Genomic DNA, 23,500 nt, shown 5'->3' on the forward strand with positions numbered 1-23,500 from the left:
GCTTTCTCACAAAATCTCTCGACAAAACAACAAAATGTGAGCTGCTCCTCGCGCATCAGTGTTCGGCGGCAGTTCATATTCAGTTCACCACTAACCGACAATTCGAAAATGAGGGCCGACGTCATGCAGGCGCTGCCAAATAACAGGGGGCCAAGCAACAACAACACAAGGAGGACATCAAAAAAAGACACAACCGCAAGAGCAATTTTACCATTTTTTGCGCACACATCTGTCGCTCTGGGCTTTTACTTTAAGGTCGCAAGACAAAAGGTCATCACGGGGGGAAGATCATGTCATTCGATCCGGCCTCAATGACTCGAAAAAAATAAACGACTCGACGTCTTGTTCATTTCGAGACCTGAACGACGACAGCTCGTTTTTAAGCAACAAACTCTTGGACGGTATTACTATTGATTCAACGCAGCTGGTGAGAGTCGGGCCAACACAGCAATTTGCCCTCGGCTTTCATTGATCTTTATCATCTTTCTTTTTGTTTCTCGACCAGGGCTGGGCTGGGCCGTCAGAGGCCATCAAAGGTTATCTCCTTTAGTTTCAGTTTTTTTTACCTGTCGGCGGGAAAATGGTTTCATTCAAAAAGACCCGCCAGAGGGGGTCAAAACAAAGTCAACAATTACAACACACACGCGCTCGTTTAAGAGACCTTTTTTTCCAACATTTTTACAGGTACAATAACAGCCAACTAGAGAAAGAAAAAGAGGTCATCAGTAGTTGTTGGTGTAACCCAAACGGTACTTGTAGCCTACATTCTCTCTCCCCCTATCTTCTTCACTTGTTAACAGTCCGAGAAATAAAAGAGAATCAAGAGGGCGGACCAGCCGACCCGTGTAATTGCAGCTCAAAGTTTCTTTTCTTTTTTACCCAAAAATCTGAAAGCTGATCGTTTACCTGCCCCGAACCGTCCTGCCTATTACCAGCCCAGTGACAGAGTGTAGTGCCTCGGTTCAAATCGCCAGAGACAAGGTTTTGACACACACTGCAATTTATCCAAACGGCATTGAGAAAAGAAAAAAGTGAAACTCAATTTCCAGCGATTGGATTTGCATCAAGATAAGGTGAAGGAGGAGGAGGAGGTGATGGGCAAATTATATCGACGACTTGACAGCAGCAACCTGACTCCGAGTCAAAGTCGATTCATCATCATTTCAAAGGACTTTGAATCAGGTCGGCAGCTGTAAAAAATACCCCAGCCAATGCAGAATACGATTCGCCTGGAGGGAGAAGGCCCCAACAACATTAGACGTTTGAGAAACTACAACGACAACACAAACTCTCCCTCTCACCTGAACTCTAAAAAACCCAAAAAGAAAAGAGGGCAGGCAATTCTCTCGACTGTCGTATAATTATCCGAGTGGTACACTAGAGAGCGATTCACACCGTACGTGAACATGTGAATCGAAAGTTAACACAAGGTCACGAAAAAAAAGAAAATTCTTCTTTAATTTCTCGAGGTGTTTTCTCTTTTTTGCTTTGCTCTTGTGCCTACACCAAGAAAAAAAGATAAACAACAACAAGTTGGAAGAAGAATTATACAAGATTCTCTTGCATATCTTAATGCCTGTCTGGATTGATCAGTTGCTAGGGCTCCAGGGTCCCCCCGATATTTTTATTTTTATTATTTATTTAAATGAAAAAGAAATAAAAACTCGGCGGGAAAGAGGAAAATGAATAAAAGAAACGCACGACTGGATTCATTCCGACAAATCAGACTGACGGGCAAGATCAACTGGCGCTCGGTGAGCCTTCCGTTTGATCCAGGATCACCCACATTTGGCCATTTGTTTTTTTCCCGACGAGTTTAAACGGCGACGTGAACGTCATCACGACAATTCGATTCGCTCTTTTGGGCCGCTGTCAGAAAGGGCCGAGACAAAAGATGATTCCGAGCGTTAACTCAACAACGGACGAACAAAAAATAATCCCTTCCCAAAATGTAAGGGCTGGATTTTAAAAAAAAAAAGCACAGGGGGAGAGAGAGGATAGGCACGATTAACTTTGGATGTCACGCGGGTTCGTTCCACTTTTTTTTCCTTCTCCTTCCTCGAGCATGAAATGTTATTTGCTGCCTCTTTTGTCCCCACTGTGCATACACACGTTTATATAAATATCTGATGTCTTTTAAATAGTTATCGTTTTGATTTATTTCCCCTTTACTCGGCTCGGCTGGGGCCATCACGACCCTAGCCAGCCCAACAGGGGATGCAATGCCGAGTGATTGAAGAGATGCCCAGGGAAAGAAGAAAGAAAGAAATAAGAAAAAAGGTGGATATAACATTTCCAATCAGCATCTTGTGTTACAAGGGGGTAGAAGTCTATAGGGGCGTTTTTTCTTCTTTCTTAGCGTACCCCGCCCTTCTTCCAACCTTCACATCCATTTTTCGAATTGGATGAAGGCCTCGAAAAAATATCCAAAAAATATCCATAGGAGATGAGCCCTAACCATTTACTAAATCATCCATCTCCCCATGAATTATAGAATGAAATGGGCTTCTACACACCACAGGAAAACTAATAATCAAATTCTTTTTTCTTTCTCCACCGACTAACGAATCGGTAATCGGTTGCCCAGTGTTTGTACAAGACGCGCAGCATTTTACGGCCAGACTGGGGGAGGGTGAAAAAAGAGGAATGTGTTTTTACGCGAGTTCACATCATCAATGATGTGCGTGATGTTGGTTGTCGCCTGGCGGCGAGCCTTTTGAGCAGAGACAAAACATCGGCCCCAACTTCTTTTTTTAGTTGTTGTTGGAAATCAATTATCAGTCAATAAGGACAGAATGGAATGTGAGGAAACCTGAGAAGTTGTGCTGATTCATTCACAACAACGGCAAGAATCCTGAAAAGTGTTGGAAGAAAAACAGCTGCTCCATCATCTTCTCTCGACTAAGACTCTTGGGGGGCTTTGAACGGATGCGGAATGCGGTTGATCCTTCTACAACAACAACAACAAGAGGCCGAGAGTTCTGTGACTTGTCAAAAGTTTGAGAAACGGATGTTGTGTCATTAGCGGGGCCTGGAAAAAACCTTTGGGATCACAATCCATTAGGTGTGAACACACTTCAAGTGTTATGTGGAATCAAAAGCGCATCAATTACACGAGTTGGCAGTGCACCTCAGACTGGGGATATTTATTATTTCATCCTGTGGCCACAAGGACTGGAGCTGGAGAAATGGGGGGGTCGCACAGCAACTGTCGCGTTGGCATCGACTACAACATCCATCACTTTGGACACGCCGAGCGCCAGCAACGCGCGTCACCCTTGGTGTGCGCTTGGTATAGGACAAGACACACGCGGGCATGAAATGGGCCAGCCCAGCCTGCCCAGCCAGCCAGCAGTCGGGGAGGGTTACAAAGAATGAGAAAAGATTAGGAAAGAAGAAAGAAGGAAAAAAACAAGACCCTTTTGGGGATATCTATCGCAGTTATAAGAACCAGGGGGTAAAATACTACCCCCCGACAACACACACACAGGAAAAGGCAGCAAAGCCAAAAAGTATAAGCACGTTCCATCCGTTTTCTTGTTGAACCGGAACACATGGCCAGCAGAACCAAACCCCTCCACCAGTACCAGCACAGCGTGGAACATTGGACGGGCAGAGAGTCCCAATAACAAGTCATCGGTCCATACAATGAGCACAGAGAGATGAAGGAAGGGGAGAACCCAACAAAAATCCGACCCAATCAACTTCTTCTTTATTTTCCATCCCCACCCTTTACCTACTGTGTCGGCAACTGATTGACTTGCCCAACCAAGTGAACCAACCAAACTTGGTCCTAGTCAATAAACTGATGATGTGCTGTAGACCTATCTAATAAACAAACGCAATTGGGTTGGCCCAACCCGACAAGTTCAATGTAGGTCACGTGGCTCATCAGGCGAGGAGTAAACAGATGGGGGACGAAATAGTTGCGTGCCTGCTGATGATGGATGGACAGAGAAAGCCCCATCGAAAACGTGTGTAATAATAATCCAACATGCAATTGTCTAAAGTAACCCCCTCCCCCAACTGCACTAGGGAGAGCGACAAGTTCTAGCCGCAAAAATGTGGTGCACACAAGGAAGAAAATGGAATAAACGTGATGTTGTCGCATTGCCAGAGATATTTTTTTCCAACCCCCAATGTGGAAAATGGTCGTATCACAGGATGGAATCAATAGGGAAAAAAGATCTATCCTTCCCCATCCAACAACTAACCGAGTAGCCATTGAATTTCAAATTGTCCAGGGGGGAGAATAAAAGAAAAAAAAACGAGATGGATAGAGATGACTCAATCTGTCAAAAAAATACAAGTCAAGTATTTTCTTCTTTTCTTTCTCTGTCGATATACGCAGCCAAAAACAAACTTCTTCTTTTACTTTTTGATGGATGCCCCGGAAAGAAACGAGGAATTTCTGACTAGCTTTTCACTTTACCCCCAAAAATACCGAAATAAAATAAATTTATTCGTCAAACCCAAACGACCTCAATCATATTCGTTCCAGTGGTGGATTGAGTGGTGGTCGATTCAAGGCCGAGGCCGAATGATTGGAGGCAATAAAAATGGAGAAAATGGGAACGACATCTTTCGGTTCTGGAATCAATTGACTATTAAAAATGTAAAAGGGAACACCCAAAAACAACAAGAGCTAGGCAGATGTGTCTCTATTTTTCCGGTGGAATTTCCAGATAAAGTGAAAATGGTTTTCCAATACTTTTTAATGGCGACCTATTTGGATGGATGGAAACCAATTCGTCGTGTCCTACATTTCACGACAATCAATGTCTCAACTTGTAAAAAGTTCATTGATCCGTGAGAGCTTTTAACAGATTGTTTAGAATCATTAAAGAGCCATCGAGAGGCCATGGCGGACAAACAAATACACACAAAAATGGCCACTGGTTTTCGTCTTTCGGCGGCCGTTGTAACACGACCTCGTTGTGTGTTTGTACAAGTGGGGCCGGGGTAGAAAAAGTCATTGGATCGGTTCAATATTTCACCCCGACAAAATATAATAATGGAGCCATTGTCACCCATAACATTCAAGGTCAATCAACCTTAGGGAGCCCCCTAGCAGAAATGGCCGACACACACACGTGTTTCACGATATTTTTTCGCCCAACGAGAGCGTGTGAGAGTTTACCCAAATAAAAACAGGAAGAACATATTTTTTGTTTGCTTTTTTTTACACGCGGGGAGAGAGAGGGGTTTTTTTTCTTACTTCCGGTAGCACGAAAAAAAAGAAGAAGAAAAAGTTATTTCGTTCGCGCCATAGAAACCGCCACAGGCATTTTTCTACCCAAACCAAATTTTTATTTCTTTTTTCCCAAAATTTTTCGGCTTTCTCTCTCCCAACCCAGCACACAGGAATACAAAATAGCAACCAAGTCTATATGCCAATGAATCTGCTGGCCTTGATGGGTGGTGATAACAAGATCCCGGCAGAAAACGACATGATAAAAAGTAAAAAAAAAGCTAAGCCTTTCCAACCCCAGAATAAAATAGACGATGGTAATAAATTTTTACCGTAAAAGTCGTCCCACGAGGCGCCGACGTCGAGATGACCACCACGCGGCTGCATCGATTCCATCCCCGGGCAGTCGTCGAAATTCTTCACCGTCTCGTGGATTATTTATTAACAATTGTACCAGCAGTTCTTCTTCCAACACTTTCACTTTAGCACATGGTAAGGCAACAACAATCATCACAGAGGTCCTTCATATTAGTCAACTCGAGTGCCCAGCAATAATTGTAATTATTATCGTCCAATTCTCATGTTGAAAAAAACAACAAACGTAGAAACACACAGAACAGAAGGGCCGAATGTGTTGGCACGTCCGTTCGCTTGGATTGCCAGATGGGTTATGGTGGCCGTGGTGGGTGTAGGTGAGAGTCCCTGCCCAAAATGGCCGAGCGCGCGCTCTCTCGGTAGCTGCCAGCTGTCTGCCCTCAGGGCCAATGGCGTGCACTATGAAATGGACATTTTTATTTTTAAAAAAGAATGTGTGTGTGTTATTTTTGTATACAAGTACTTGAAACGAATTATTTGTTATCGCCAGTTTATTTCGACGTTCAATGGGTTTCGAGATGAAAAACGAAAATGAATGAAACGGAATTTTGAGAGAAACTTTGGGTCAATGAGGCGTCGCTGCTGTACTTGTCGTTCGTGATGAACGTGATCAACATCTCTTGGCCAACATTTCCAGATTATCAACTCCACTTCTTCTTTTCTTTTTCACATTTTCCTTTTTAGAAAGTTTAAGATTTCCCATTTAAATAATAATAATAAAAAAGAACTTTTTCTTGTGCATGGAAGCAGCTGCTGTATCAAATGACTTTCTAAGGGACAAGCAGCTAAAGGAGTGGTCGCCCGTTCAAGTCTCAAATGTTGTTGCCTCCATTTTTTAAAAAAGAAAAACTGATTATTATGGCGTAATTATTAGGAATTATAATTTTAAAAAAAGAGGTTCGTGATGACGGAGCCAAAACATTTTGTGTGCCACAACGACGCCAATTTGTCCCGACACTTTTTGTTTCATCTTCATTTGTGTCATTCGATTAGGGGAAAGCCCAAATAAGAATTTGGCTTTTTACAAATGAACCGATTCATCGTGCCAGGATTTCACCCGAAAAATCAAACGAAGAAAGTCAAGTGCTGACGGGCGTCAAAGGCGCCGAATTCGATTCATTTCAATCCATTAAGTTTATCGACAACGGGGTCTAGACGTCCAATTCTTCAAGTGACGTCAAAAGGCAACCACTCGGCGAAAGTCAGTTTCGGTTTTCAACTAAAAATGTTGTCGTTGTCTCATTCCTTTGCCATTTTTCACTTATAAAGTTTGGCAGATAAACCGGAATCAACACAAGATTTTTTAAAAAATGAAGATTGAAAGTGAACGAAATGAAAGTGTTTGACTTTTATCTGCAAAGTGACGAGGCGAAAGTCAAATGCTGTCGTGTTTATTCTCTTCTTGTTGTCGTCACGTTTTTTTATTTCGTTAACAGGAAAACCGGACTCGGATAAATGTTTGTAGAAAAGAACGTCATAACAGGAATCGACATTGGAATGAAAGAGAAACTAAATTAGTTTAATATTATTATTACCTGGTTATTCTACCTGTAATAAATTCACATTGCGGATAAGTTCGCACGCTATCTACGTGATGAAAACACCTTATTTTGACTTTAAACTTAAAAAATTCTTAGAAAATAAAATGTAACAAAGGAAACCACCGTGTGAGACCCCCCAAAGGAATTGGAGTTGCTGGGTGTGACCATTTCGGACGTTGTACCGGAGCAGAAAAATAAAAGGATATTGCAACATGTTTTTTTGTTCAGCCATCATCGACCCGGATGTGTGCAGCACATGAACCTGTACAGTATATACCTTGTTACACATATTTCGTCAGGTCTGATTGAATTCGTCTACCGCTCATGCTCCGACATAATGTGGATGACGTTATAAGACGACGACGTGCGAGTGCAAGGAACTTTTTCCACCAACACGAGTCGGAATCCACTTGACCGCTTTTTATTTCATTTTTGCGGCCGGTAGTAGATAAATTTTTCTCTCCCCTGTATTTCCTCTATACACACAGTCAACTATAATCTCCCGACCGCAAAACGAACATGGTCGTAAATATCTCGGACGAAGCCAAGCGCATTTGCAAGTTGAGCAGGTGCAATCAAGTTCACTGCGTTTGATTCCACCATGCGCACTAGTACTAATCTGTCGCCCGAATTTCCAATTTGGGAAATCCATCAACTCGACGACGACGTCGTCGGGCATTTGAATAAAATGAAAAGCGGGATGTTGACGCGTCGTCGAGTTATTAGTTAGCACACGGCACGCTTCATTAACGTCCGCCTCAGCACCAGCGGCGGGCGCCATCCAAGATTTCAATTAACATTTTTTCTCTCTCTTTTCCTCTGCTGCACAGCCAAATGAATAATGCAGATATCCGCCGACGAGAAAAAGAGAAGCCTATGATGCAATAAACAGCGACAGGCGTGTGCGCCGACACGTCTGCCATTTTTACCAACGCACACACCATTCTTTTCTTACATTTCTTTCAAATTTCTTTGTAGTACTTTTAGAGTTGATTTCGCAGTTGTAGTAGTGGCAAAAGAGCGTGAGAATGTTCCTCCCGCCACCCCGTCGAGACTTTCAAATCGGCAATCCAAAAAGCCACACGGAAAAATAAGAAGAAAAAAAAAAGATCAAAAAGGTCGGCGGGACCGGGACTGAGGCGCGTCAACATTTGACCCGATTTTCTGAAATGTTTTTCTCTGATTCGAATGCGGGAATCGTGGAATCGCATCACGAATCATTACACTGTGCGTCGAGTTGTTGTGTGATGTTTGTTCATCTGAGCCAATTCGATCGTGACATGCCGGCCGGCCTGTCCGCGGGAGCTGTAAATAATTATGGATTGGATTTCGGCGGCAGGCAGCAGCAGGAGCGCACGTGAGTCGAAACAGACCGAAACTTGGTTGGCTCACGCCACTCACGCCGCCACGCATAAATACAGTCTCACCAATATTTTATGAGATGGCTCCAAACTCATTCGTGTTGGCGCAGCTCATTGCCACCCGTTTCGTGAGCAAATGTGCGTCATTTCGGGAGGGAAATAAATTTAAAAAAAAAACTAAAATTTTCAAATAAAACATGTCGACGTCGCAGAAACTCGAGAGCGACAACAGCTGCCCCCACGAGTTCAGTTACACGACGCGGCTCTCTTAAAATAATTTTAAAAATTTTTTGTGAATCTATTTAAAAAACGACAAGAGTGGAGAAACCGCTACTTCCGTGGTCACTGCCGTCGTCGCCCCCGTAGCGGATCTAATGGATTGGCAAAAACATGAGATGAATGAACCATTTGAAACAAATTTTTAAAACTTCCATTCAGGATGATGAAAGCCAAATGACGTGCATTTCGTTTTTTAATGATGACGAACGACGTCGACTGTACCAAGATGAAAAAGAAAAAAAAAAACAACCCAAATAATAATAATGGATCAAACAATCTAAATGAATGCTGCCGGGGTGAGGACCACCCAGTCGTAATTAGTCGTACAGAAGCAGCAGCAGCAGCAGCGAAATATTGGGGTAAGATGAAAGAATATTTAAAAGGCGCAACGTATTCTTGCAACGACACGTGAGACTGATGGATGGATGGATGGATCAAAAAGTAGATTGGCTTTTCCCCAACTGCTGGTCGCAAACAGTCTCAACACGGGAAACGCCAAAAAGTTATTTCAGTAGTTATTAAACCACAGGGCAATGAGACTCGCTGGGCTTGTTTCAACACGCTCCGAAATACTCGGAAATTCTCTCGCCGATACACAAACCCGAAATTCCAAGGTCGAAGAAATTGGGAGCCATCCATCAAAATCCGAGCTCATTATATTAACAACTGGAATTGGCTAATAATCATCGACCAAACCGCTAACAATCAATAAAAGTGCATAGAATATTAAGAAGAAGAAGAACGGAAAAAGCCATGCGCACCACAGACGACTGGCGGGGGTATGAATAAAAAGCGAGTAGAGCCACTTCTTCAACTCGAGGCATTGGCCGTTTGGGTGCTGTCAATTGAAGCGTTTTTTTGTTCATCTTTTGTTGGAAGTTGTTTGGGCATTCAAGTGTTGGAATAGCAACAAACACATTGGAAAAAGATCACAAATGAAAATTAGCGATGAATCGCCACCTTCCTTACCGGAAGAGTTGGCCAGCACCATGCCCCCGGAAATGGTCATGCAATTGATTCAAGTCTCTTCAGCCTTTCTCGTCACACTCAACTCGTATGTGGCGTCGACCCGCGAGATCGACCGACGTGCCAGACGTCTACGACGATCTCGGATGCTGCTCCTCATGAGACTCATGCAGCTTAGAGAAGACAAATCTCAACGTTTGCTGGCTGCACCACCTCCACTGCCAATCCCGTTACCAATACCCAGAATAGTCAAACCGCCAACGGTGGGCAACAAGTAAGCAACTTACCTTTCTTCTTTTTATTACGATTCACCAGTCACTCATCCTTGTGTGATTCTTCGCAGGTTCTGGGAGAGAGAGGTTCCACGATTTTCAGAGGCCCAGTTTCAGAAAGAGTTCCACGTCAGTAAAAGAACCTTCAACTACCTCTGCAACGCTCTGAGACCCACACTGTCCAAACGAGATGCCAACCTGAGAGCCCACGTGCCTCTGGAGAAGCGAGTGGGGGTTGCCCTGGCCTTGCTGGCATCCAAAAATGAATACAAGAATGACTACAGCGTCATTGCACACACATTTGGAATCAGCAAAAGCTCAGTTGCCATAATATTCAAACAGTTTTGCAATGCTGTTGTAGATATCCTGTTTGGTAAAGTCGTCCAGTTGCCCTCTGGCCCTGGTTTCCGAGAAGAAGCCGACAAATTTGAACTCAGGTGCGTTTTCCATCACGTATTATTTTATAATTGATTCACGTTTAATTAATTTTCCGTTTTGGTAGATATTTGTTCCCGGACACGATCGGTGTGGTGGGAGCCACTCACTTACCAGTGGCCACCCCACGTAATTGCGGTGCAGGTTACACAAATTCGTCTGGTTGGAATTCCATCGTCCTGCTGGGTGTGGCCGGTTACAACAACAAACTTGGCTACGTTTGCATCGGCCAGCCGGGCAGCACGGACAATACGGCGGTACTCAAGGCCTCGCAACTGTACAAAACCGCCCAAAAAGGCAAACTCTTCCCAGCCGACGAGGATCTGCATTTCCTGGCCGACCACACCTTCCCCCTCCAGAATTGGCTCCTGACGCCCTACCGCATGGATGAAGTCTGCGATCGTGAGTCGTACAAGACGCTCAACCAACACCTGAAAAACGCCCACAAATGTGTGGAAACGAGTTTCGAACGTCTCAAAGGTTCGCTCTCACACGTTCTCACTGACTCTTTCATTAACTCGTTTCATTAATCAAATTCCTTTGGTTTGCAGGTCGATGGGGTTTGCTCCTCAAGGGTTGCGATTTGGCCATGGACTTTACCAAAGTCGTTCAAGTCTGCTGCGTCTTGCATAACCTGTGCGAAGAAGCCGGCGACATGTTTTTCGAGCACTGGTCAGTTGTTTATTCTTTGAATGAGCAAGGATAGGAATTGACGTGTTGTTCTCTTTTATTAACCCCCTCGACCAGGTACGGAACGGTGCGGACGTTTGACGCTGCCCACCCGCAGCCGAAATCGAAAGCGGCGCCGATGCACGTCCGAGACGAGGACGACGACGAGGACGAAGAAGATGAAGAAGAGTACGAAGAAATGCTGGCGGAAGCAGGTGCCAAACGTGACCGACTGTCTGAGCGTTTGATTGTCAGTGCCGCCGCTGCGGCGGCCAGTCAAGCGGCGACGGCCTTACCCCCATTGGCTCTCAATCGGCCGGACAACAGACGGAATTCTTACCCTTCGCCACTGACTGAGCACAGCTTCTCGCAAGACGATTCAGACATGTACTAGTTTTATTATTAAAAATTCAATCAGCTCAAAATCGACAAGAAGAATTTGAGGTGAAAGAAGAATCTGCAATCGATTTCTGTTGGTGAAGAAAAAAGTTCTTTTTTAATTTAAAATGGAGACGTGACTTGTTTGCCGTTGTTTATGTGCGTGCGTGTGTGTGTGTGTGTGTGTAAATTTTCAGAAAATGAAATAATTTACTTCGATGGCCAAATGAATTTGAAATTTATCTTTTTTTTTACAAACGGGTTTATTTTCGCCTTTTTTATGTTGTAATCATTCGTATCGTCCGTACATAAATGACATCAACAGTTTTTTAGCGCGCGCAGAAAAAACAAAATTTTTTCCTTGATTTTTTTCTCAAAACAGGTTAGAATTGAATAAGGGAGGGGGGTGGTGGGGGAGGATCTGGCCTTTATTTTAGTTTTTTTGTCTTTTTTCTTTCAAAATTTTGTTCACTTTTTTAAATCTTTCCCTCCTTCAAACGACGTCACACGGTACACTTCTGTCTTTCTTGTGTCTTCTAAATAGCTAAACGGTGGCGTGTGTGTAGAATCAGAGAGAGTCGAGTCGCGGGGCAGTATAAGGAAACTGAAAAATTTTCGACGAAACAAAAAAATTCATTTGGGAGGAGAATGAAAAATATAAACTGAAATGAAAAACGAACGATTCATGAAAAAATACAGTCAAAAGAATCCGCCAAAATGGTTAAGATAATAATACTGCACACTCCATTGAAATCTGGGGATCAACGAGGGGATTTTTTTTGCCTGTGTGATATATAAAAAGGAAGAGAAAAAACAGGATGGCATCAACATTTTTCTGTTTTCTTGTTTGAAGCGAAACAAAAAGAAATTCTTTTTTTTTTCAAAATATTTTTTGATGGCTGGTCGAGAAAGTGGTTTGGTGGTGGCAGAGAATAATATTTCCAAAGTAAAGAGCCGGAAGGAAAGAAAACGGAACGGGGGACGAGGCGGTTCAACAAGTTCAAAAAATTGCACACTGAAAATCATGGGGTGGGGGGGATCAAGTAGAAAAAAAAAGAATACACAATCAAAAACGGAGAGGTCGGTTTCTCATTTTATCGCTGAAAACCTGCTGCAAAAAATCAGGAAAAAGGGAAAAAAACACAGATGATGTAATAATAATAATAATAAACGGGACAAGGAGAGAGAGAAAAAAGATAATGAGTATTCCTTACATTAGCGTTTTGGTTAATGCATGCCTGAATACACGAAATATTATTATTAATTATTATTATTAAATGGAGGGCTAGGAAGAGATGAAACTCAAAGAAAAATAAAGAAAAATTCAAAAACGAAACCAAACAATTTGTGGTTCGTGGTGTGTGGCAGGGGTGTCACTTTCGCAGCGCAGCGGTGGCTTCAAACGCAAAAAGGATGGGGAGAACATCAGCAGCAGCAGCACAATGAGATATAGATAGAAAAAGGACATTTTTGCACTTTGCATAGTACATTACACAAAGCCGATTCTTGTTTATCTAAAAAATTTAAAAAAAGGAGAGAAAACAAAAATCTGGTTTTTCAACTACTTGAAAAGAGATAGATAGACGAGAGCGTGGAAAGAAAAAAGGAAACGAACAATCTTATATAATCGTAATAGATCCACAGCCGAAAAACACACACACACACACGAAATACACACGCACGCCATAGTCTCTCCTGTCTGAAAAATGCTCCCCCTTTACCCGACACACAAATGGAAAAAGTGAAAAACACACGACATTTTGGTTTTTTGATCGGCTTCGAAATGAAACGTCAATGCGACAAGAAAAACGAGTTTTTTTTTAGCAGCTGAGTTGATTTTTGTAAGAAAAAATTTTCGACGATAATTTTTGTAGTAGTAAAGCATATTCACGTTGTTCTGTTTGTAAAACACACACACTCGAGTGGGGGGGATTTGTAGTTCTTTCTAGTGTGTGTGTGTGTGTTTCCGGAAGCGATGGATGACGAGGGAGTAGGGAAGAACTCGGTGCAAAATAAATTTTTCTTCTAACCGTTTTCACTTTCTTCTCTTTTTGGCCCTTTGGATCTTGGCGAAAAATAAACAAAACTGTCGGCTCTTTACGATAGATATAAAGCTGCCTCTTTTAAATTTGACACATCGCAAAAAACAAACGAAAAATTAATAAACAGGTAAGGAACGGAGGAGGGGGAAAAAAAAGAAACAAAAAGAGTGTGCACGAAGCGGTCGAAAGTGATGGACTTTTTGGTTACGGATTCAACCAACAAAAAAATTAGGGTGGGGGAGCTCAATAATAATAACATCCACAACAGACCGAAAGAATAAGGCAAGAGAATTTTAAATTAAAGTGTTAAAAAAAAAAGAAAAATAAGGGAAAAAGCCCAACTATCTAGGCGGAGTGTTTGCTGATTTAAAAAAAGGAAAAATTTCACACACGCTCAACAAAAAGGATATTTGGTAGTCCCCTGAAAGAGAGACACAACAATATAGTACGAAGGGAAGAAGAGAGTCCGGACACACTTTGCACACACAAAAGAAGAGAAAATGAGAGAGAAAAAAACATGTTTCAAACTCTTTTTTTGTTTCTCATACGATTTTCCTTAATTATTTTTTTAATCTTTTTGCAATTTTGTCGTCGTAGTAATTTTGTTTTTCATCATCACCTTCCGGAAGCTCCGTGAGTGTGAGGTTGGAAGGGGTTTTCTTCATTTCTTCTGGCATTTTTTTCTTTTGTAGTGGTTGTCGTTCTACACACAGGCACACACACGACAACAACAACAACAACTGGGGCGGGAGGAGATTTGATGAAAGAAGAGGAGGCGGTGGTGTGGTGAAAAGCGATAGGAAAACCAAGAAAAAATATTTCTTCCATCGCTTAGTTGTTTTGTTTTGTTTTTTACATCGTGTCGTGCCTGCTCTTGGGAATGCCCAGAATGTCGCTGGAGAAAGGGTGAACGGCCATCGGGGCGTTGGAAGAAGCGGCTCCTTTGCCGGACGAGCCGTTGTTGTACCATCCGCCACCTCCGCCGCCCGTCCCACTGTTGCCGGCGCCCATCATCGTATTGACGACGCCTTGCTGGTAGGCCGGTGAGAGCGGATAGGAAGCCGGGCTGGCCATCTGTCCGGCACTGGATGGCGACGGTGACGGCTGGTTCATGCCGCCGTAAGGGTAGTGGTGTCCGGCTGAGGCCGATCCCATGTTGGTGGCCGCGCCGGGCCCGTCGACCATGCCGTGCATCTTGTTCATCCCGGAGTTGCCCACCATGGGCGGATTGCTGTACGAGTGCGAGTAGGCGGGTGAGTTTGAACAGGAGGAAGACGGGTTGGATGGCGTCTTGGAACCCGAGGCTTGGTTGTTGTTGTTGCCTCCACCTTGTTGCGTCCCGCCAACAACTCCAGAGTGGAGACCGCTGCTTCCGGCTGTCGTGCCACTGCCGCCGGCTCCACCTTGCGAACCGGCGCTGTTGTTGTTCTGCACCTCCGGTTTCGATGAAAAACTGGGCATGTGTCCGCCAAACATTTGCGTCATGTTGGAGAAAAAGGCCGTCACGGCTTGCATCATGGCTGCTTCACTGGCCGCTCGCTCTTGCTGCAGTTTCAGGTGCTCCTCTTCGATCTTCAGCATGGCCTTTTTTTTAAAAGATGGATAAAACAACACGTCAGTCAGGACAAGGACAACAACTAACAAGTCGACTCTTTTAATACCTGCATCAAGGAGAGGAGCATGGTACTGGTGCCATGTTTCGGTCGCTTGGCCGGTCGACGAGGATCGTCCACGGGCGAAATGGGTCGTCTTTTCAATCCGGTAGGACCCAATAGAGGCGGGTGATGGCCACCGAGACCGTGGGGCAGGTCGGATGGACCCATTGGCCCAGCCATGTGTCCGTTTGGAGGGGCGTCGTTGTGCTCACTGCCGGCAGACGAACCAGATTCCGGCATCGAAACGGAACTGTCGTCGTCGTTGGATCGCGACGATCCACCGCCAGCTCCTCCGCCGACACCCCGCCGGCCACCACCTCCGTCTACATTGCAGGCGAGTGGCTCGTTTGGCTCTTCCATTGACATACTAAGGAACATACCTGAGTAGGAAAAATAATAATATAGACTTTGACATTTCGCATAGTTTTGAACAAGAAAACTTTACCTGGATGATGGTGTGAGGCCCCAGGTCTCGCTTCTGGTTCTGTGTAAGAGTGTGATCCTGCATCGTAGGAATCCCCAAATTCTGTCCTCCCTTCTAGGAATTTGGCTAGGACTGGGTAATATGGCCAATCTGGAACTCCTTCACCTGCAGGTAGGTTGGGATCAGAGAAGGGAAAACGAAAAACAAAACCAACAATCCAACATTAGCAATTTATCCAACAAGTCTTGTAAATGGCAAGCAAAAAAGCATCAGTGGGGGTGGACAACAAACTTGTGCAACACTCCCTCTCTCAAATCCAGACTCGGTCACCACACAGGCATCATCAACACACTGTGCACTGCACGCAAGTAGAGCTGGTTGAAAAGAAATGCATCCCAGACAGCACTTGAGAGTGATGGCCCGGCAGAGAGAGAAAGGGTTGCAGAGTCTATGAGCACTGGTGACTCGTGTTTGGCTGTTGGTGGGAGTGTGAAACTGTGAGGAGCAGACACAAAGGAATCGGTGAGGAGACCAGAGTGTGTTGTGACGTTGCTGGTAGGGGTTTGTGGGTGGGATGGAAATAAGTCACACGATGGGATGCAAAGTCTTCACCTGAAAGGTATCCTCTCTTGAGTTTGGTGTATTTGGCTCTGAGGTTTCCGACGCGCACTTTGCATTCCTCTGGCCCACGGTTGTAGTTCATGGCCTTCATTCGTTCACTGATAACGAGCCAGAGCCGGCCAGTCCTGTGTCCTTTGCCCAGTTCAGGGTGGGTCCCACCGTTAGTGTAGTGAGTCCACAATTCGAGTAGCCGAATCGTTTCTTCATAACCGAAATTCTTCTTGCGCGGGCTATGCTGCAAATGCATTTGTAGTGAACTGGCGGCAGCCATTTTGGCTTGATTTTTTTGTTCACACACACCTTGGCTGTACACTCTAGCCTCTGTAGTCTGTATGTGTGTGTATGTGTGTAGTCTGTATACTAGTGTATGTGTGTGTGTGTGTATTCCTTCCCCTTTCAACTCGCCACTTCTTTTATGTGCTTTGCCTTGCTGCTTGGGCTGCAGTCTCCCTGCACACAGCGCTCTGAAGCGCACTCAAGCCAACGCCAACTCGGCGGCGTTGCCAAACTCTCCCAACGCTTCTTCTTCTTCTTTATTCTTTCTTCTTCCCTCCCTTTTTTCCCGTCGTTCACCATACAACACACACACGCGTTTCACACTAGTAGTGCAGAGAGAAAACCACAATGGCACACAGGCGGGAAACGATACACGACACACAAAAAGAGACGCAGCTTGTCACAGTTGTTGTTGTCACTTTCTATTCTTCTGTTGTTGGCTCCTCACTAGTTGGAAACGGGTTTCTCATATTATCCTTTTTTTTTGTTTTTCTGAATTTAATAATGGCTGCGTCGAGTCCAATGAAATAGACAACAACAACTCGGTCGGGATTTTCTCCAAAAACTGATGGTGATCATCATGGGTGATGGCTGGTTATAACATTCGAACGCCCCAGCAGCAGCAGCCCCAACCAACCAGACCAAGAGTCGCGAGGATGAAAATGCTCCCAGTTTATTCCATCTATCACCCAGTTGGCGTTGCACGCACACTCCAGCAGGCAGACCACCCTCTTTCTCTCCCTTTCTTTCTTTCCACCCTCTTGACACTCCCCTCTACCCAATCCCACACGCAGTTCTTCCAACTCTCGACCGAAAAACTCTACACCAGTTGTGGGCTGTGCTCCTTCTTCTTCTTCGGCCAATTGATTACATCATTCGATAACGACGGATCGGAAGGCATGTTTTAACCCAGCCCCAACAACAACAACACGGAAATGGAGACTGTACAGCAGCCCTTTTATTCTTATATAAGAGAAAAATGGACGAAGAAAACGGTGGGCGAACGACTGTTGCTGTGTGATGGCAAGACAATGTCATAAGACGTGATGAAATTATCTCTGTAGGTACCTTTCAGCTGAACAAGGAGAAACAACTGCCTAAATCGATTATCATCTGTGCTCTTATAATAAACTTGCACTGCGCCCTGCCAGCACCGACTCGTAGGCTAGACTATACACTCACGGCATTAATAAATTAAACAAAACTTTTCAGACTTATTGGCCTGCGTAATGCAATGAAAAGATAAGGTATTTTTCAAATGACCTTTAGTTATTTGTTAATATTCAGATATAAGTACAGGCACACTACTAGTTATTATATATAGGATGTGTAGCAACATTCCCACACGTCGCTTGTTTTACTTGTTTATCCATTTTTAAATTATTTCTCATTTTATTATTATCTGAAAATGGCCGAACGCCATTACGGAAGGGCGGGGCGTTTGAATGAATTTCGACTCGTATTATACACCAAAAAACATAACAAAACAGGTTTAGTCCAGCATCTCATATTTGCCGCCCGAGATGTGCCTGTGCATGTATGGCTACAGTTCATGTAGTCCAACATAAATCGACTCTGTTTCCTGGAAGTTCCATTTTAACTTGAATCCAAAAGTTTTGAATTACACGCAGCCATTAAAAGACTTTAACAGTTACAACAGCAGGGCTCTGTGCAGGTCTAATGGACGGCTGACTGACACCTTCTGTTTCTTTTCTCTTTCTAAATGGCCGACTGGATTATTGTAAAAAACGTTGGCAGGTCTAATAAGTCTACCAGCAGATGATCTAATATTCCATGCCATAATTCTTCTTAAAAACAGTTGCGACATACGAGTAAGAGATTAAGGAAAGCGGACCTTATTTTATTGGTGTGCACCCGGAACCTGGTCGGCGATCAAAAGGACATTGAACTTGACACTTGGCAGCATAAAATCAACAATCGGAGAAAACAAGTGGTAAAGATGCGGGATGCAAAACGGCCAACAAATCCGTGCGCTTGTTGTATATTTACATTCCCCAAAGCCAATAATTGCACGGCTCCTAACCAGGTGTTGGTGGTGAAACAGCTGTCACGACCGCACTCACGTGCTCCGATACAATTTTACCCATAGACAATCGAGGCTCTATATATTTAAAAGACGACCGATACGTTTCAATCAGTCGTCCGATCGTTGGTGTAGCAGAAAAATGGGTCCAGCAATCGTCGTTGTTATTCTTTTTGTTTCGCTGTCGCTACCGCAAACTGGCCAGGCCTCCTCCTTTCTCAACGGTATTATTATTGTTATTATTATGACGGCACGCGGTATCGATTGTTTTTTTCCTAACCGTCGATGCTGCACAGGGAGTAAAGTGGCGTGCGGCAAGAGTCGATTGTTGACGGCTGCGGCCACGGCCAAGATCGTCGGCGGAGTGCCGGCCGACTGGGGTCAACTTCCGTTCGTCGTCGCCCTGGAATCTCCTCGCGGCCAACAATTGTGCGGAGCGGCGATCCTGAACGAGCGCTGGCTGGCCACGGCCGCCCACTGTATCGGCAGGTAATCAAAAAATGATTCAACGGCTATCGGGAAATGCGCGTGATGAGTCCATTAGCCAAGCATGAGAGTCTATACCTAGCGACCTCCTATTTCATAAAAGTCTCTAAAAGAAAAAGATGTGATGAAAAATTCAATTACTTTCTTTTCCCCCCTTTTACGTCTCTAACTAATTTAGTAGAATTTAAAAAATGCATCAAGGGGGATGATGGCAATATCCCGGGCTGTGCTTTTTTCACGAACAATGAACTTTGATTGTAATATTCACAATGAGGAAGGGGGGAGCTTCTTTCTACTTCATCTATTGCTGCTGCGATGACGGAGGAGATAATTTTATTATGGAAGAAATAAAAGTTTTGGCATGGTGGGGTTCTTCTTTCTCTTAGCGGCAAACGCCCGTCGTTCAATTCTTCATTTTCTCCAGAGTTCAAAAGGTAATGAGCTTTTTAACTCGACTCTAGAAAGCAGAAGAAAAAGAGGCAATTCTTCTTTTTCTTGGCGTTGGGCGGCGCAAAGACAATCGGCGGCGTTGACGTCAATAGAAAAAGGGACGCGCACAACTTGTCGAATGAATTCAATTCCTCTTCTTCTTCTTCTTCTTCTTCTCTTGTCTGATGTACATACAGAACAGTGGGAAGAGGCGAGAGAATAAAAAGTGGGACACAGAGGGGAGAATGTTTAAACAAAAGAGGCGGCAGCGGCGGTGCGGTCGGGAGAGATGAGAGCGCAAACATCACAGTCCCGTCATACAACCGACCGACTTTGCCTGGGATTTTCTTCTTTTCTTTTTGGGTTGGTAAAATTCAGGAGAAAAAAAGTTTTGCCAACTGTTATGGCATCGATTGGGTGGTGGCCGTTTCTTCCAGGGGGTTGTCGCTTCCAGGTGAACGCACCGACACTTGAATTGTTGTTGTCGTCGCATTGATTTCATTGGAATCAGAATGGGTCGTCGTCATAATACAACTGGGTGACACCCTCCATCCAGCCGATTTAAAAGCGCGGCTTTTCCCATGCGTCAAATCGCCCGCCGGCGACTCGTAACCAAACGCGTCGTCGAGTGGCTGAAGCAAAAGAGAGTGAGGGACGAGGGAGAGCAATCAAACTCATTTATCGATTTTTCGCTCCTCCATTCTCTCTCTTTCTCTTTCTCTCTGCCATCAACACGAAAGAAGAAAGAGGAGGAGAAAACGACGTCGCCGTGTGGTTGGGTGGTGGATGGGGTTGGGTTGGGGGGACTTACGGTGTCGGGTTTTTTAAACTCCCGCCGACCCTTTTTTTTAGATTTGCATTCCCGTCGTCATCAAAAGTCTTTTTCTTTTCCACACTGGGGGATTTATACGTGTGCGGTTTTGTTCTTTCCCCTCCAACTTCTTTTCTCTATTCTTTTTTCGGTGGTGGTGTTTTGCGTCGACCCAAAATATTACGACAAACCGACAGGGGTGGTGGTTCTTCTTCTGCTCTATTGATATGATGTCTACATAGAGACACACAGAGTCAAAATGGAGAGCTAGAGGGAAAAGGAGAGAGAATGATAATGAACTTGGCGTTTTATCGATTCAACCGCCAGCGGAGAGTTGCCATTTAGAATCGGCGGACGGACGGAGATGTGTGCGCTCAGATAACACGTTTTCCCAGCCAGAACAGCAGCAGCAGAGCCTGTAATGGAAAAAAGAAAAAATGAAGCCAGCGATGTTTATAAAAAGCCTAGAATTATTGATTAGCTGTACTACACAGTCAAGGAAAAGTGCTTCTTCTTCTACTCTCTTCAGTTGGAGGCTCCATCCTGATTGCTGTGGTGGCTTTCTTTTTTATTATAGATTCGACCCATATTTATTAGACGTTCTTCTTCTTCTTCCACCCTCCACACACACTGTTGGAAGCTTTTCGAACTCTTTTTATTGTATTTCTTCGACTACTACCAACCGGGTGGTGGTTATATTGTCCAGACGACGAGTCTTCTACTTCTTTTTTCCGGTAGAACGAAGCACAGCATGTTGGGAATTCGTCCATTGTAATTGGCTTGGCTTCCCATTCTTCTTCTATTCGACGAGTGTCTTGTCTGCCTGAGTGGAGGAGGACACATCTGCTCTTGCACGGCACACATCATCTCTCTGAGCGCCAGAAATCAATGCGTCCAATTAAAAAATTTGAAAAATTAAAAAAGAAAACCCTCCTTCACTATCGATTCCGCCATTATTAAACTCTTGTCGAATAATAATAATTAAAAAAATGATGAATTATTGACAATCAGCAACAAAGCGCATCAGATCGTGGCCATCGCCGGTTCACTGGATCCGTCGGCTTCGTCCAACGCGTCCAACCGTCAAGTGTCGGAGGGCGCCGAGGTTCGATTGGCTCCCGGCTACGCTGAAGGAACGCAACTCGATTTGGCTTTGATCCGCCTCAAACGACCGTTCAAGTGGCGAAACGGAATCGTCGAGCCCGTCTGTTTGCCCAGTCTCAATGTCAACACTCGTCAGCAGGCAAACCAAACAGGTAAAAGACAACAAACATTTCTCACCACATGCAAACCAACGGGATTGAAATCCTTTTGATTCAGTCGATGAACGAGAGGATCGGGCGGCAATGGATCAGCTGGGCACAGTGGCCGGTTGGGGATGGAACGACGAGGAAGGTGTCAACATGAGCAGCAAATTGCATCGAGTCCAGGTGCCATTGATGAGCCGGGCTGAATGCGAAAAACGTTTCCTCACGGCCGGTTACGCCATTCCAATCGACAAGACCAAAATTTGCGCCGGATGGCCGCAAGGCGGTCAAGACGCCTGTCAGGTTAAAAATCCATTCCGCAATCTCCGTTTGTTAATTAGTCTGCAAACTTTCTTAATAATCTTTTCGCGTTTGTTCTCCAGTTGGAGAAACTTTTTTCCGACGTCGCCATTATTTAATTAAATTACTGTCGTGAATTTCTTGAGTTCGTAAAAAATTGTCTGCGGGAGAATTTGAAAATGTTTGGGCATTTTCTTTTTCAAAAATATCAAGGCGACACGAGTAGTGACAAAGGGGGTCGCGACATTATTATTACATCCGCACGCGTGCTGGATATTGTTTACAGCCCGACTTTTGTTTTTAAATGCTGTACACCCGCAGGTCGTGATTATTTGCTTATTCATTCGTCTTGCAACTATTCCCGTGAATTGCCAACTGGTGGAATAAACTAATGAATAAATAAATAAGGCACATGCGAGCGGGATAAAACCAATCATTTGGAGTTTACCGTTGTTGACGCCGGAATTAAAAATTTCTTTCCTTACCTCGTCGTTGATTTGACGTGTGCACAGGGCGACAGTGGCGGGCCTTTGGTGGTGGCCCAGGATGGCGTCTTTGTCTTAACAGGTGTCGTCTCTGGCGGAATAGGTATCAATTTTCGCTTCATCTTTTTCTTAAAATAAAATAAAGAAATAAAAATAAAAATTTTGAATTTATGACAAAAGGTTGCGCTCGGCCAGGCCTTCCTGGATTGTATACTAACGTGGCCACCTTCCTCCCATGGATCCTGGACATCATCAAAAAGCGGAAGTAGCCTTTTTTCTTTCTTTGAGACTTTAAAAAGAGAGAAAATACACGAGACTTTGTTCGATTCCATGTCCAGTCAGCAGCTTTTGTGTCATGATAACAATCGGAATCGATAAGTCAAACGGGCTCCCCCCCCCCCCTTCCTAAAAGAAAAAGGGGAGGGAAAAAAATCACCTGAGAGTCCCGTGGTGTGACGTATTGATCGATCGTTGTCGCCGCCATTGGCATCGTAAAGAGTTATAAAGTGTGCGTGAAGGAGGGGGTGACGAAACCGACGGCAACTTTTTCTTTTTTCTCCTACTTTTATTTTCAATGGATTTCCGGTCGATCGGATGTACCATCGGTGGTCGTGGTACTTGCCCAGAGAGATACCGCGTGAACGTCGGGTCACGACACACACAGCAGCACCACCACTACTGTGTATGACGTCAGCGCTATTCTCCGCTTTCTTTTAACGGCAGAATACGGAGAAAAAGATAGAAGGAAAAAAGGGCCAGCAGTTGTGTGTGTGTGTACTCGGGGACAGTCCCGCCGGGAACTGGCTCACCAAGACTCACGCAATGTTTACTCAATCGATAGACGAGACACTCGAACGAGTCGCTGAGAGAACCGGCGGTCGTTGTCGACAAGGAAAGTGAGTCGAGGGGAAGAAATCACGTAGCCTTTAACTAATTGGACACGGCCTTCTCCTCCCCACCCAAAGGTGATGATGCCACCGCCCGACGTCCTAGAAAATATAAAAAAAAGGTGCCGTGCCTGGCAGCAATCCGCCGTAACAGACACCAAACCACTTGGCCTTTTCCAAAAAAGTTTAAAAAAAAAAGAAATTTGATTTATTCGGCCCTGATTAGCTGCTAGTGACGCATGTAAATGAATAAACAGATGAAATGGAACGGAAAATCGGCGCAAGTTTTTTCATCGTCGAGTGATCCATCTGTTGGTGTTAAATTA

At 44.4% G+C, this 23,500-nt stretch overlaps 4 protein-coding genes and 1 pseudogene across 4 annotated transcripts in view; 3 read left to right on the forward strand and 2 right to left on the reverse strand.

Moving 5' to 3' along the window:
* LOC124311979 overlaps window positions 1-6,236 on the reverse strand; it is a 29,400-nt gene extending 23,164 nt beyond the window's left edge. Inside the window, exons 1-2 of the mRNA XM_046776354.1 lie at window positions 6,030-6,236; window positions 5,524-5,965 (exon numbers count right to left, since the gene is read on the reverse strand). Coding sequence (XP_046632310.1) covers window positions 5,524-5,587 — 64 coding nt within the window. The 5' untranslated portion in view covers window positions 5,588-5,965; window positions 6,030-6,236. The remainder of the gene's footprint in view (window positions 1-5,523; window positions 5,966-6,029) is intronic.
* LOC124311960 overlaps window positions 1-23,500 on the forward strand; it is a 283,467-nt pseudogene that overhangs the window by 198,401 nt on the left and 61,566 nt on the right.
* Window positions 9,566-11,698, forward strand: LOC124311986 (protein ALP1-like). The gene is made up of 5 exons (XM_046776371.1): window positions 9,566-9,987; window positions 10,057-10,422; window positions 10,488-10,900; window positions 10,972-11,092; window positions 11,168-11,698. The coding sequence occupies exons 1-5, from the start codon at window positions 9,683-9,685 to the stop codon at window positions 11,481-11,483; spliced, it is 1,521 nt and encodes a 506-aa protein (XP_046632327.1). The 5' UTR covers window positions 9,566-9,682; the 3' UTR covers window positions 11,484-11,698.
* Window positions 13,486-17,556, reverse strand: LOC124311985 (secreted protein C-like). The gene is made up of 4 exons (XM_046776370.1): window positions 16,201-17,556; window positions 15,610-15,753; window positions 15,171-15,544; window positions 13,486-15,093 (listed from the first exon to the last, which is right to left on the reverse strand). Exons 1-4 carry the CDS (start codon window positions 16,478-16,480, stop codon window positions 14,362-14,364), a joined length of 1,530 nt encoding a protein of 509 aa, XP_046632326.1. The 5' UTR covers window positions 16,481-17,556; the 3' UTR covers window positions 13,486-14,361.
* LOC124311994 (mite allergen Der f 3-like) lies at window positions 17,403-22,611 on the forward strand. Its single transcript, XM_046776380.1, has 7 exons — window positions 17,403-17,480; window positions 17,550-18,753; window positions 18,826-19,018; window positions 21,267-21,511; window positions 21,576-21,805; window positions 22,315-22,390; window positions 22,468-22,611. The coding sequence occupies exons 2-7, from the start codon at window positions 18,672-18,674 to the stop codon at window positions 22,554-22,556; spliced, it is 915 nt and encodes a 304-aa protein (XP_046632336.1). The 5' UTR covers window positions 17,403-17,480; window positions 17,550-18,671; the 3' UTR covers window positions 22,557-22,611.

This window comes from Daphnia pulicaria, chromosome 8 (genome assembly GCF_021234035.1).
Source record: "Daphnia pulicaria isolate SC F1-1A chromosome 8, SC_F0-13Bv2, whole genome shotgun sequence".
Taxonomy (NCBI): domain Eukaryota; kingdom Metazoa; phylum Arthropoda; class Branchiopoda; order Diplostraca; family Daphniidae; genus Daphnia; species Daphnia pulicaria.

What these genes read in the sequence shown, in the direction of transcription:
- LOC124311986 (XM_046776371.1), top strand. Translation starts at nt 9,683, where the DNA reads ATGAAAATTAGCGATGAATCGCCACCTTCCTTACCGGAAGAGTTGGCC. An exon ending in GCCGACAAATTTGAACTCAG is followed by an intron (nt 10,423 to 10,487) that starts GTGCGTTTTCCA and finishes CCGTTTTGGTAG; the next exon opens with ATATTTGTTCCCGGACACGA. An exon ending in GACATGTTTTTCGAGCACTG is followed by an intron (nt 11,093 to 11,167) that starts GTCAGTTGTTTA and finishes CCCCTCGACCAG; the next exon opens with GTACGGAACGGTGCGGACGT.
- LOC124311985 (XM_046776370.1), bottom strand. Translation starts at nt 16,480, where the DNA reads ATGGCTGCCGCCAGTTCACTACAAATGCATTTGCAGCATAGCCCGCGC. An exon ending in GGCCTCACACCATCATCCAG is followed by an intron (nt 15,545 to 15,609) that starts GTAAAGTTTTCT and finishes TTTCCTACTCAG; the next exon opens with GTATGTTCCTTAGTATGTCA. An exon ending in TGCTCCTCTCCTTGATGCAG is followed by an intron (nt 15,094 to 15,170) that starts GTATTAAAAGAG and finishes TTTAAAAAAAAG; the next exon opens with GCCATGCTGAAGATCGAAGA.
- LOC124311994 (XM_046776380.1), top strand. Translation starts at nt 18,672, where the DNA reads ATGGGTCCAGCAATCGTCGTTGTTATTCTTTTTGTTTCGCTGTCGCTA. An exon ending in GGCCTCCTCCTTTCTCAACG is followed by an intron (nt 18,754 to 18,825) that starts GTATTATTATTG and finishes GATGCTGCACAG; the next exon opens with GGAGTAAAGTGGCGTGCGGC. An exon ending in TGTCGTCTCTGGCGGAATAG is followed by an intron (nt 22,391 to 22,467) that starts GTATCAATTTTC and finishes TTATGACAAAAG; the next exon opens with GTTGCGCTCGGCCAGGCCTT.